Source organism: Dermacentor andersoni, chromosome 5, assembly GCF_023375885.2.
Source record: "Dermacentor andersoni chromosome 5, qqDerAnde1_hic_scaffold, whole genome shotgun sequence".
Classification (NCBI taxonomy): Eukaryota; Metazoa; Arthropoda; class Arachnida; order Ixodida; family Ixodidae; genus Dermacentor; species Dermacentor andersoni.
This window is the reverse complement of record NC_092818.1, coordinates 198,484,331-198,498,196: the sequence shown is the minus strand read 5'-3', so window position 1 is coordinate 198,498,196 and position 13,866 is coordinate 198,484,331. Positions and strand designations below refer to the sequence as shown.

The 13,866-nt window shown below is 45.9% G+C and overlaps 1 protein-coding gene across 8 annotated transcripts in view; it reads right to left on the bottom strand.

Moving 5' to 3' along the window:
• The window catches only part of LOC126531831 (rho guanine nucleotide exchange factor 11-like), a 251,734-nt gene that overhangs the window by 189,483 nt on the left and 48,385 nt on the right, over positions 1-13,866 (bottom strand). For all 8 annotated transcript variants that reach the window (XM_050179572.3, XM_050179576.3, XM_050179571.3 and 5 more), the window contains 3 exons: positions 13,279-13,596; positions 10,507-10,668; positions 2,115-2,186 (listed from right to left, as the gene is read on the bottom strand). In XM_050179572.3, coding sequence (XP_050035529.2) covers positions 2,115-2,186; positions 10,507-10,668; positions 13,279-13,596 — 552 coding nt within the window. The remainder of the gene's footprint in view (positions 1-2,114; positions 2,187-10,506; positions 10,669-13,278; positions 13,597-13,866) is intronic.

The following is a 13,866-nucleotide window of genomic DNA, read 5'->3' as shown; positions in this document are numbered from 1 at the left end:
TGCAAAACTCTGCACTCACAACACCTTGGGGTTTGTCCGCATTATCTCTCTTGTTACCCCGCCTATAGAAATCGATCAATTTGATTGAAAAGTGTTTTATGCGCTGTTAAACACTGTCATTGGAATTCTTCTACAAGCAACATCATGCACCATCTGAAATGACGACTGAACTCCAACTTTGTCAGATTTGCCCACTTTTGGCAGATTGGAGAGTCTGGATAAACAAAACTTCAACTGTAGGTACTGTCGAAGCTAGCATACAGCACTCCAAACACTTCCTCAATAAGATAATGTAAAATTTTCGCTTTGGCCGACTCTGCAACACAACTTTTAAATGACAGCAGGAGGGAACACACGGAAGCTTCTCTTGGGTTGTTTGATGTGCCAATCCAATGTCTAGGCTATTTTAACTAATTGTCTAGGCTATGTCTCAAGAAACAGTAGATGCTAATGAATGCATGATATCTTGATAATTGTGTTCAGCTAATGTCAAGTGCACCTTTGTTTTTCCCACCATAGGTTATGTTTACCCATCAGTGTTTCGACAGCGTATGTACAAACTACTACGAGCAATCCTTCCTTTCTCGTGGGATTTTCGCTCACAGAAGAGCATGCAGTCAAGTTCAGACTGACCTTCAACTGAAACTTTACTAGCAGTCTAATCTTACATTCTGAACACCGTCTCTGCAACTGCCCTTATTCATTACTGTACAATATTGTGCAACACTCCACATTACTCCACAGCCCTGTACAGCAGCTGAACAAAGCATGTGGAGGCTCCAGCTCCACCTGAATGCACACTAGACCACCTTGCTTGCACAGAGAAGCTGACCAAATGCGACATTCCAGTATGAGGAGGCTTCTGCATGCTCCATGACCTGACAACCACTGCTTTGCAAGCATAAAGAATGCAATAAAAACAAACCAGGTGCCTGCTGTGACGAGTAAAAACTAATTCTCCATGTTCAGCAGGAACTTACCCTTTTTCACATTTGCAAAGCTACTGCTTTTTCGCATAGCATGGGCATCACTATGGCTAGTATTGACGTCAACAAATTTTGCGTTGGGATAGGAGCCAGGTTGTATATTTCAGATTTATTTTGCTCTCCGTACTTATACTAAAAATAGCAAAATAGCAAATTGCTTCAAACCATAGAAAACTGACAAATTCACCTCATGAATTCTGGTGCTTCAGCTTACCTCAATTAGCTCACCAAAACCATAAGACATGTATAATGGGCAGATACTGCAAGCTGCAGCGGAACACATGGGCGTTAAAAGCAAAAGCCATAAACTGTTATGAATCTGTTACACAGTCCATATAACAACCCACAATGACAACTGTAGCTTTAGTGTTTCGTTGGCTGAGTGAAGCGTTATCATTTATTACTTGCATGTTGCTATTCTTCAAAATAACACAACCTGCCATTCATACAAATAGCTTTTTACATTGCACGAACCTTGAAGGGCCTTGGAAGCTGCCCATGCAAATATTGTCATCTCAAAGCCCCTATGTCCCACCAACTTTGCTTCATGACTGCAAGAGCTGCACGTGGCTCATAAACCCTGGTTCTTGCCAGCCTTATTTCATGTCACACTGAGTCATCAACAAAAAAATTTCAGCAGGAGCTAGATATTTAAGTAATTAAATAGTCATAGGCCACCACAAATGGCATAGAGACAATGAAATAGAGCTGATGGAAATTACTGCCCCTAGCAAATCACAAGAGCAAAGAAAAGATTAAGGTTACCACTTCACACAAAGCAATAAAATCATTTTGAAACTGAGCAAGCTCACAACAGAAACTTTTTTTATGCATCATCTCATAAAGCGATCACTTTTTGAGCTACTTCCTTCATCTCTCTAAACCGTCTAAAGCCGACATTTTTTTTTTCTTGATTCAACTGGATATTCAATTCAAAATCTACCTATTCGATATTTACATGCCCCTACTAAGCAACGAAAAGAAAAAGAAAGAACACAGTGTGACACAGATTCTCTCGATTTCCTACATGATCAAGCACATTTGCGTAGACAGGGAACACAGATATCTTTTACAGTTGTCATGTCATGTGACCATCACAACCGCCCTAGCCCGGGTGACAATGCTTGCCTCTTCAGAGGTGTTGTCAGCTTCCTCGGTCGTGTCATCACCACGCCAAGCCTCCGTCAGGTCACCAGGGTCCTGAACACAAAACGGACAGTTCGACAAAGTCTTCTGCTTGGCAAGTTGGTGAAGCATTTTCTTGCAAGGCAGGGTAACTAGTCATGAACACATACAGTGCTGTACTTACAAGTAAAGTTAAAAATAATAATTTTTCAGACACAAAACATGCACACACAAAGCATTAAAGTTCTATATAAAGTCCCACAAATAAGTATTATAAACCTCAATACAAGGGGCAATTTCTGAACCGGGAAGTAGAGAGAAAGAAAATGAGGACACTTGTGTTTAATGTAACAAAAGAAATAAAGAACAGGGTTAAGGGTTCCAGATTAATTTTGATCATCTGTGGTCGTTCTTTAATGTGTACTTAAAGCCCAGAACATGAGCATTCTTGCATTCCGCTCTTGTAAGAACATGGCTGCCACAGCCAGGAAGTGAATCCATATTCTAGTGCTCAGCAGCAGACCATCACACCATACAGCCACCACAGCACAGTCAGACCAAGTAAACCCACAGTAATGTAGTAGATTGGGCCATTGCACTTAAAGCCACTAGATCAGCTTTCTTTGTTACCCTCTGGAATGACAGCTTTAGTTCCTCTTATTGCCGCCACTACTCACACATACACATTCATGACCATTAAGATTTTGGTTACCGTAGTGTGTATATAGCTCCCTTAGGGAGCAAGAGTTGTGCAAAGGTTTGTCATCTTGGGCTCCAATGTTATGCCGCAAAGCCACTCCTCACAAACACAGGAGCTGCACTCGCGTCATGGGCGCTGTCAGTAGCACAGTCATTTTCTTGTTTTTTGGGAGTGTTGTGAGGAGCACTCTATCTCTCATGCCACATTAACATGCTCAGTTTTTACACTTACATCTAAATATCAGTACTGAAAAATGCAATGCACGCTGAGCACATATATGCCAGTGCAAAGTAAAATCGTGTGCAAGCCTTCCTGATTTCCAGGCTACATATCGAGCACAATACCAAACTTCCAGAGAATGGCTGCTTCATTAGGCATGCAGGTGATCATGGCTCATGGCAGCCGAGTGGTGTGAATGCATAAAATTTAAAAGCTTGAAACAGTGCTGTTTTGTCTATAGCTCCAGAAAAACACTGGGAATGCGGGAGATGGAAATTCAAGGCGATGAGCAAAACGAGAACAAGGTGAAAAGAAGAGCCAGCTTTTCAACATGGACTTGTCTTTTTCAAAGCAACATATGCTCTCCTCTGCACAGTATATACATAAGTACCATTCTTCTAAAGGGGGGAGAGGCTAAGGCAGTGACTGAAGGTGTGTTAGTGGCAAGGGTAAAAGAAAGGTGTGCCAGTGAACGTCTGTGGAGGAATGTGAGGTAGTGCTGTGTGTCAGCTGTTTGACATGTTACTATAGGTTCCTTTTTTCGTGGAAGGGGCATGGACAACGGAAGGGGGGATTACCTGCTCTACTGGAGGTCAGTGAACTATTGTCTCGTTGAAAGAGAGAATAAAAGTAGCAGCAGAAAATGGTGCTTGTGAAAAATAAAATAAATAAAGAACGAATGAGAGAAACGAGTGAAAGAAAATGCAGGTTCGAATATTCAGTGGTGGTCCAGCCAGCTTAGGATTTGGAGCAATTTTTGGAGCAGCAAAAATGTCATTTTGGAGCAGTTTAGGAGCATCCACAACAGCATTTTGGGGCAGTTTCAGAGCAGAAAAATGGGTCTTTTTGGAATATTTGGAGCAGTACAGCAGTAATCTGTAGCCATTTGATGAAGCTTGTTATTACTGTACAATCCGTAAGTGCTGCTCAAGAGTGAAGCAAGACAAATAGCTACAACGACCAATTAAGCTTGCTTACCGACAGATGGTATACCATGCACGGTATGTTGCAAACTTTTTTATTTGGGCAGACAAGAAACTTCATTTTGTAAACAATTAAATAATGTTTTGTAGGCTAATGAGAACAAAGATATACGCCTGGGCGCAAGACAGACTTGCAATTACCACTGAGCTGGAACATTTCGCACCTTAAGACACGACAAAAACTGATGGCAAATGTCTTAAGTGCATTCTAAATGACAGATGTACTTTGATATACCTTACCGCACTAGACAAAATGTGTATTATGCCCAATAACAGTGGTAGAAGCTCGACAAGAGGCTATGCGTCTATGAACAGTGCCAACATGAGATGCCTCCATATGGTATGTCGCAAAGACGGTGATGGCAGTCGAGAACAACGGCCGTACTATCCCGTACAGTCGCTTTCGTTGTGAGGTGGTCTGTCAGCTTCCCATGTGTTGTGTAGCCTCTGCGAATAGATACAAGTCAATGTGGCGTAAAACCGTAACTTTTGTCGCTAATACCCAACCGACCTTTCAAAGCACTACCTTTTACTGCCCCAAAGGGCTCAAATCGCCACAGGCACGTCCAAAATAGCTCTGAAGGCCTGCATATACAATTATTCGGCGTATCGGTGCTCGTACTGTGACAGGAGATAGCGGGTGCACGCGTGTATAATTAAGGAATACATACTGTGTCCTGTGACAATTGCGTCTTCCCCCTCTAGGTGTGCTTCACCGCAGTACTCCGAATATACTTCACCGCGTCGCTCTTCTATATTGAGGCGAAGCTGACTTTCGGGAACCGGCATGATGCAAAGCGCCATGCTTTCCGCGCTCCGAAGCCATTGTCGAGGATTATGAAGACAGAGTCAGTGCAATTTCTAACAGTGGCGAATTGTTTTACTGAAAAATACGGCACCAAACAGCAAGAAGCTTGGTAGCGAAAGCTGAAGTAGCTAGGCCTAGCACACGTGGTGGTGGCTACGGCTGCCAGCGGATCTGCGTACAAGAGCACCTGTTTGTGGCAGCGAGATAATTAAAATGGTGGCGGTTGCGGCTTCGATCAATGCCGTTTCAGTCCAGCGAAGGGTTTTAGCATCCAAAATGTCAGACATTCTCATACATTGACTATGGGGTACTGTGGTGGTGCCGTAAGGGCGTGCGAAAAATCAGGCGTCTGGATAATCGGTCCTTGACTGTAGATACATTCAAGGCTATAAATTACACTGGAACTAGTGCAAGTAAAGCTAGTTCTCACTTTCTGTGCACAGCTATTTGCAGTGCTTTTAATTTTAATGTCACTTTAAAGGTGCTTGCAGGTTTTGCACGTGAGGTGAGAACATGCCTTCATGAGGGGGAATGATGGTGGCTGACTTTTGCATGCACTAACATGTCTAACATTTCTATTGCAGCGATAGGTAACCTTTGGTACATCCGGAAACATCCAAGTACATCCGGGAATACTGCTGGCTGTATAGCCAGCCATACTTAGACTATACTAGTCATCACCCAGAACACTGCAAGCGAGCAAAAGTCAGCCAACATCATTCCCCTGTAATAAAAGCATGTTGTCGCCCCCAGGTGCAAAACTTGCAGGCACCTTCAAAGAGACATTAAAAAATTAAAGGCACTGCAAATAGTTATACACACAAAGTCAAAACTAGCTTTACTTGCACTAGTTCCAATGTAATTTATATGCTTGAATGTTCTTTCTGTAAGAAACAATATATCGGTGAAACGGGACAATCAATAAACGTCACGATAAATGGACATCACGCGGACACAGCTAAAGAACTTTCCAAAGCTGTCGCCAAGCATGCCAACCGCCGACCATGCCATAACATTGATGAACTTAAACTGCGCATACTACAGTCGAAGTTCCATTCTGCACGAGATAGAAAATACAGAGAATCGCACCTCATCGATAGGTTCAAGACACAGCAACCAATAGGCATAAATGTTTCAAAGGGACCTTTAGAATCTGTTCACTCTGTTAAATTTCAAACTATACGTAACAGCACTTAGTTATTATTCATTGGGTTGCTTAGTTCTTTTTTTAACTGGGTTGTCAATAGTATTTCAACCTCCCTTTTCTTTCACTCTTTCCCCTCGTTCTTTATGTATACCGTATTTTCGCGATTCTAAGCGCACCCCCTCTATTTTCGCGAAAAAATTTGGAAAAAAAGTTTGCATGCGAATCTAAGCACCCCCCTATATTTTAGGAAGAGCGCGCAGCCAAGGCTGCCAAGCGCGCTTGCTCGCTCTGTCATCGAGCCGGAGCCGTCGGAGGCCTGAGGTAGAATGGCGTCCGCGGTGCGATCTTGCCGCACAGCCGGACTGCAGAGCCGCGCGGACTCGTGAGCGGCAGTGATAGTGACTGAGCATCCGACACAAACGGTGGGTTCACTGATTTCAGCGATTTTTCTTTTGGATGCTTGCAAAATAAAATGTTATTTCTCGCACCAATCTGGTCATGATGTCGCAACGAAAAGAGGGAGGGGGGGGGTCATTCTAGATTTTTCGAATCTAAGCACCCCCCCTCACTTTGAGCATCGCGATCATGAAAAAAAGGGCGTGCTTAGAATCGAGTAAATACGGAATATATATTTTTCACAAGCACCATTTTCTGCTGCTACTTTTACTTTCTCTTTCAGAGAGACAATAGTTCACAGACCTCCAGCAGAGCAGGTACTCCCCCCTTCCGTTGTCCATGCCCCTTCCACAAAGAAAGGAACCTACAGTAACATGTCAAACGGCTGACACCCACAGCACTACCTCACATTCCTCCACAGAACGTTCAGTGGCACACCTTTCTTTTCAATTCCATACCCTTGCCACTAACACACCCTCAGTCATTGCCTCGCCCACCTGCCTTACCCTCTCCCCCCTTTTAGAAGAATGGTACCTATATATACACTGTGCCGAGGAGAGCATATATCGCCTTGAAAAAAAAAAAACAAGTCCATTTTACAAAACGTTGGCTCCTACTTTCATCTTGTTCTCGTTTTGCTAACCATAGCTCTAGCATTTCAACCCTCCATCTGATGAGTGCATGCTGTGAGCAAAACGTGTACTCATCCATTGCCCTGTGCCACTATGTCGATATGATCAATTCCAGTACAGTAAAACCAACGTTACTTGACTAGCTTCAGTTTTAAAACTCGGCGCCCTTGCGCGGAACCGCCACCCGCCCGCGCCTTCGTGGCGCTGCAGTTGCGCCCGGCTTCACTTCCTCACTAGCCGGCTACGCGGGCGGGCCGGACAAAGCACGCGGTGCAACGATGGTGTATTCTGTGCTTCGTTGTTGACAGCGAATTTCAGCAAGCATGTCATCCGTGGAACTGTAGCCTTCGCCGAGTTTCTTAAGAATATCAGCAGACGATGCCGACGTGCTGCGTACCTGGCTGCATAGGCCGCTATCGGAACGATGTCAACAGTTCGGCGCACCACTTTTTCTGTGCTCCCAGCAATGCGACGCTTCGCTCGACGTGAAACAGAGCGATTCCTCGTGCCGACCGGGAACTCTCTCCGAAATTAACGGCACGCGCTCGTGCCACTGCTCCCGCATTCGTCGTCGTCTTCCACAGCTGCCTGCGTGGCCGTTCATCTTTCCAGTGTAGCATTTCACTTCACTTCTGTCGTCGTAATGGGGAGGCCGCGTTTACGGGGGTATGAGCCATTGCTTAAGGGAGTATGAGCCACTCATGGTCTTACGTAACGGAAAGATTTAATTTTGAAGAAATTTAATTTCGAAGAATCACAAGGGGCAAATCGCAGGCAAAGGCTGCTAACCACGCCGCCGAGCAAACTCGAGACATCGAATGCAAGCGACAACTGCGGACTGCGGGCATACCGTCAGACGTCGTTCTCTCCGTCGCAGCCGATTGTGTGTGTAACCTCATAACTGAGAAATACTTTAATGAACCCTCGGGATTAACCCAGTGATAAACACAGGGGCCGCACGTTTCAGCTTCGCTGATTAAGCATCTTCATGAAACGAAAAATCAGACTTCTTTCTTTCTCTTTTTTTTGTGTGTGGCTTGTGTGTACAAAGACCGACCTCATGTTTCTTTTTGTAGCGCTTCTTTGGCGTGGTGAGAAGCTTCGGTGGGGATGAAGATCATTCTACAATCACGCACTTTGGCCAGATATTCAGGCTCGTGAGCCTAAACTGCGCGAAACGTTAAGACGACAGGAAGAAATACACGACATTTAGAAATGCAGCTTCTGCGCTTCGCTGTATGCGTTTCTTCCTTTCGTGCAGTTTACCCTTCTTTCAGTATTAACGAACTGGCGCGATAAATCTTATTGCTGTAGGTGGATACCGCTTTCTCGTGGTATCACTAATTCGGACTAGGGAGAACGCCAGAGAGCATGAAACACGCGTAAACTGCCCGTCCGCACGAGCTCAAGGCTGTGACGAGGCGTCTGCAGTGGAGCCCGATGGAACAGCGTTGCCCTCTGGCGGCTGTCACAGAAGTGGCGACAGCGGCTGTAAGCGCGCGGGCGGGGAGTTTTACTACTGAAGCTAGTCTAGTAATGTTGAGTAAAACCTCGTTAAACCGTACCCGCTTAAACAGTAGTTTCATTCTAAAAGTATTAAAGTCAAATCCCTGACTCAGCAACCATTGAACATAATGTGTTTTGTATCCGCATAAACCGTACCAGCTTATTGCATACGTATCGGTTAACACGTAGTGTTTCCACTTTTCGTCGCACAAACATGGCAGTGCTTCATTCCCATCGGGCGACCCGGCAGAACAACGGCCTCCAAGCGCTCTGTGCGTTTGCGCGTGAAGCCACATCAACATCAACATCATTTCGGCACTGTCCCAGAGAGCATTGTAGAGTCGTGTAAGCGAGGACTCATGTCATGCCGAAGCTCGGATAAAAAAGACACCGGGTGCTCAGCATAGAAGAAAAATTAGACATTGTTTGTGCTGTCGAACGTGACACAAGGAAGTCAGCGCTGGCACGTGACATGGGTCTACTGTTGACTACAGTGTGTGGCATTTGGAATGTGAAGAAGTTGCTCGGCAGCGCTGCTGCGACCGCAAAGAGATGTCGGCTGCGAGGTTCGACTTTTCGCCACTGTTGCCTCTTTTGCCGAAGTGTCACCTAGCGAGAGTGATAAGGATGATACGGAAAGCGACAGCATGGCTGATTCAGGCCCGACAGTGGCAGAAGCTGCACGTTACATCAGCCTCACGAATGCAATCGTCGTGATGAGAACAGCACCCCGTAATGAAAAGGTGACCCCGACTTCTGCCACGCTACCGCACTCGCGCACGGAGAATATGCAACACTAACGAGGAATCTGCAATGCGAGTTTTTCCCGAGAAGAGGGGTCTGGTTGAAAAGCTGGCTCGCAGCTTCAGTAAGTTTGAGGCAGCTGTCGTCGCTGCTAGGCTGCCGCAACATCAAACGAAAATAACACTTTTGTCGCACAAAGTAAATTAAATACTGCATGTTTTTTTCCCCTTTCATCACACTCTGAGTTCCGTTTTTGACAGGTAAGTTGGCGGTCTCATGCTATTTTGGTTAAGCAGTACTACCGTTTAGTACATACTTTTTCCGAGCTCCGGCCAATTACGGTTTAACGAGGTTTCACTGTATACCCACCATATGCGCATAATATACAACATCGCCCACGCTATGAGCGTCATGCACCAAGGAGATACACACAGCTACAAAAGCTGCTTGCCCTAGTGATTCATTGCATGGAAAAGTAAGTTTTCATGGGTACTTCGCATTCAGTACCCTCTGCAACGACAAGCTTGAATCAAAAGACAGGAGTGGCTATTCTTGCAGTTGGCGGCACACATGAGATTTCTCATGTAGCACTGCGCAAGACTGTTCACCTCTTTCATTGTAGTTATGTTACAGTTTAGTGTTCTACACATCGTCCTACTGCCTGTGCCGTCAGTGCACTGCAGTGACTTCCCAATTTAACTAGTCCATCCCGCAGTGTTGCATCGCCTGGTGGCTGAGCTTATGCTTTTAAAGCGTGAAATAAGAGGGAAAGAAGAATATTCCATTTCATATTCAGAGTATGATTTTGAACATAAAGCAAGGTGCTCTTCTAGGCCAGTAAATTGCGTAGTAAAATAAATGTGCATTGTATCATACTGCAGATAGATTGCTTGAAAGGTAACAATGTCATGGTAAGCTGACAGCAGAGCTCCATCAAGTTTACCAATTTTTTTTCTCCCCACGTCTGCTGCACAGAAAGACATTGGAGAATGTCATCTTTGTCTGCTAACCTTTCTCAGTCTTTCAATGTGAACAATTTAAAGTGCGCACTTCGAGCATTCGACATGACATTATGGAAGTGCAAACTTTGTTTTCTGCAGCATTGCTGTTTTGCACAATAAAAGATATTTTCAAGTTTTTTTGCTATATTCAGAGTTAAAGGGCCATGCACAACAGGACATGACAAGGTCTGGTAGACATGCTATTTTATTTGACCGCTACAACATCTCTACAATGATGAGGAGGCAGAAGCACACTCACCCTAACAGGCGTCACTGGGGGATTGTCTGTGCAAGAAGAAGGAACAAGCCCCAAGTCAAGACTAGGCCCCACAGGGGGCTCCTCAACTGGACCTAGGGTGCCCTCAAGGGTGCACAGCAGTGTCTCAGGGCTTGAACGCTGTCGTAAGTGTGTCGGTACACTCTGCAAGGCACACAAAATGCACAAGGCTGAGTGGTGCACTGAGTGGTACACAGCCACAGTACACTGTTGGGTACAACAAACTTATGCCAAATCGACTGAACTTTTTCAGGTGTTTCAACAGTCAAATGGCACTAGCTCTGAAATTCTGCTGAAAATGGAGAACCATCACCGCACTTCGCAACTGAACATGACACAGGTCCCGTGTGAAAGTCCCGACTGAATTAATGTTTACAGAGAAATAAAAGAGCGGCCAAGTTTACCACAACTCTGCTGCTTGCTTATACCATAGAGGTTGTCTAGGAATATGTGTGCCATAGATATTTTTGGACATCTCTGTTTAACAGTTCCTACAGTCATGATTTTTCTGGACTCCCTAGAGACCACGAAAATGTCTGAAAAAGATTGGGCAGTCCAAAAAAATATGAATGCATGCCTTTTATTGTCCCCAAAGCTGAAATCACCACAGGCATATCCGAAATAGCTCTGAAGGCTTGCCAATGCACTTATTAGGTGTATCAATGCCCGTACTGTGACAGGAGATGGCAGGTGCACACGTGCATAATTAAGGAGTACATACTGTGGCCCATGAAAGTTGCCCCTTTCCACTTTTGATATGCTTCACCGCAATACATTGCGTATGCTTCAGTGCGTAATACCGCTGTATCGCGGCGAAGCCCTACTTTAAGAAATCGGCATCATGCAATCATGCATCATGCACTTCGAAGTCATCAGTGATGATTACAAAGGCAGTGTCATCACTATTGCTGACAGCGGCAAATTCTTTCAAGGAAAAATACTGCACTGAATAGCACAAAGCTTGGAAGTGAACGTCGAAACAACTAGATGTAGCATTGCCACGGTGCGGGCTATGGCTGCCAGTGGACCAGCATGCGAGAGCGCCGCTTCGACACTGCGAGATAATTCAAATGGAAGCAGTGATGGCTTCTATTAATGCTGTTTCGGACCTGCAGTGATGGCAAGAATTCCAGAAAATCGAACGGCAAAAGGTTTTGTGTCTGAAATTCCAGACATTCTTTTACATTGACTCTATGGGGTACGTGGTGATTCCACTTGGCCGTCCCAATTATTGGGCATGTCCTAAATATCGGTCGCTGACTGTGTTAATGCGACAGCGTTAAGGGTCCCGTGTCGCAGAAAATCTGGCGTCAGAATCCAGCGTCCCACGTCTAACGTCGGATGTCGCTACGGCAAAAAGAATTTCGAACCAAATTTCGTATCACGCATACCCAACCACTCTTCTACCACTAAAGTTGCTCATATCTTGTCTTTCATACTTTACAAAGTTATTCCTCAGAATTTTGAGAACGGCAGCCTACAAACAGATTTAATAAAAAAAAGAAAAGAAAAAACACCAACAGTGCATATCTTTTATGTTAGCTATTCTCAGGCTGAAATATTAAAAGTGCGAAACAATAACATGTGATCGACCCACGCAAGAGGCCGCGTTTCTACCAGAAAGCTTTCCTTCGTGTACCGCCTTCGCCGCCAGCATTTCCTGGTAAACGTTACGGTTACATAAGCTGCAGTTGCCGGGAAGCATGAAAAGCATCTGGGGTTCTTTGAATGCTATCACATTCCACTCTTAAGGCGCATTCACACCGAAGGCGGAGCGGGCAAAGCGGGCAGGCGGAAAGTGGAAAGCAGCGAAAACCTCCTCGCCGAGCGGGCAAAGTACGTAGGCGGAAAGCGAGGTGGGCAGCCCGATCACTCTCAGACCGATTTTTTCCGCCATGCCGGAGCTTACCGCTTTCCCGCAGCCAACCAGGGCTCGAGGAGACAAGCCGACTGAAAATGGCATCCACCAAGACAGCTGGATTTCACGCTGCACTTTTGATTGACACAATCAAATGTTGCCCGATGCTATATGACAAGAGACACGGCATATACAATGACACCGAATACAAGAATCAAAGCACTGGCATGACCCATTCTCTCTCGTTCTTGCAAGGCAGGGCGAACCCACCAGCAGCGTTGGCGGGTTGTCTTCCTTCGAGCTTTCTGCTGCTCGTCTTAAAAAGCTGCTAAAGAAGTGGCAAGTAGAATGCCAACTATTTCATCTTCTTCGTCCGAGCTGATCATTCTTCGCAAGTGGTTAGCAAGCGAGAGCGGCTGGCCAGACAACGGTGGCGCGGTGACGACGCTCGCGCGTGCGCGTTGAGGACGGAAGATCGGTGCCAAGAGATGGCGACACATGTGCCACGAAAACGCTAGATGCTCCGCCTCCCGGTGACGCGGGCCGCCAGGCAAGCCGTCCGGTCGGAACAGGCGCGCGCGCTCCCTGCCTCGCCGCATTGAAAATCCGCTTGGCCGCTTAGACGCTCCGCTTTCGGTGTGAATGTGCCTTTAAAGGTAATGCCTAGGCGTACTACAAATTTTTTAACCCTGTTTGAGTGCTGCGCAAAGCATGAGCGTAGGATTCCCTCTTTCCCTTTGTGAATACTCTCCTTAGTGTCGTGGTCCTCATCTGACTGCCGCAAATGTTACAGATGTAGATACGTGCAGAAAGCTGAGCAAGCAGCGGGGCTAACCATGGCTTTCAAATGACTAACCACAACTCTCAACTGTGATGAAATTAGCAAGAACACTTACCCATGGGCTGGGTCCAAGTGCATGCGACAGGTTCTCCAATGAGGCCGAGCTTGCCAGAGGTCCCGACCGGGGGCGCCCTGTCGTCGGGTGAGGTGCAACATGGAAGGAACTCGAGCGTAGCCCCTCGGGGCCTTCCGTGCTCCGACGCGCTTCTATACCCGGGCGCGGACGTGAACTGGCACCGGTGGCCTCCTGGCCAGAGTTGGAGCCCTTGAGGGCCAACAGCTGGTTCTCCAGGTGAGAAATGCGTTTTCGGGCACTCTGCATCTCTGTATGGCTTTTCTCTGATGAAGTTTTGCCATAATCCTGCAGCAGTTGCTGAGACAGAACGGGAAGTGCAAGTGCACCAAAAATGTGGTAGCTGCAAGACTGCAGAGTACGGCAAGTTATTTAATTTCTTGACAAAAGTTGGCGATGTTTCCTCCATCATTATTCAACACTCAAGACAAGGGCAGAAAGCAAGCACACACAGCGCTGACTCGGCAATTGTCACATGTCTTTTTAATCACAGTAAAAACATGCTTCAAGACACACACGCACAAGACAATGCCAAATACGAAACAACCAAAACACAAATGTTCTCGTCAG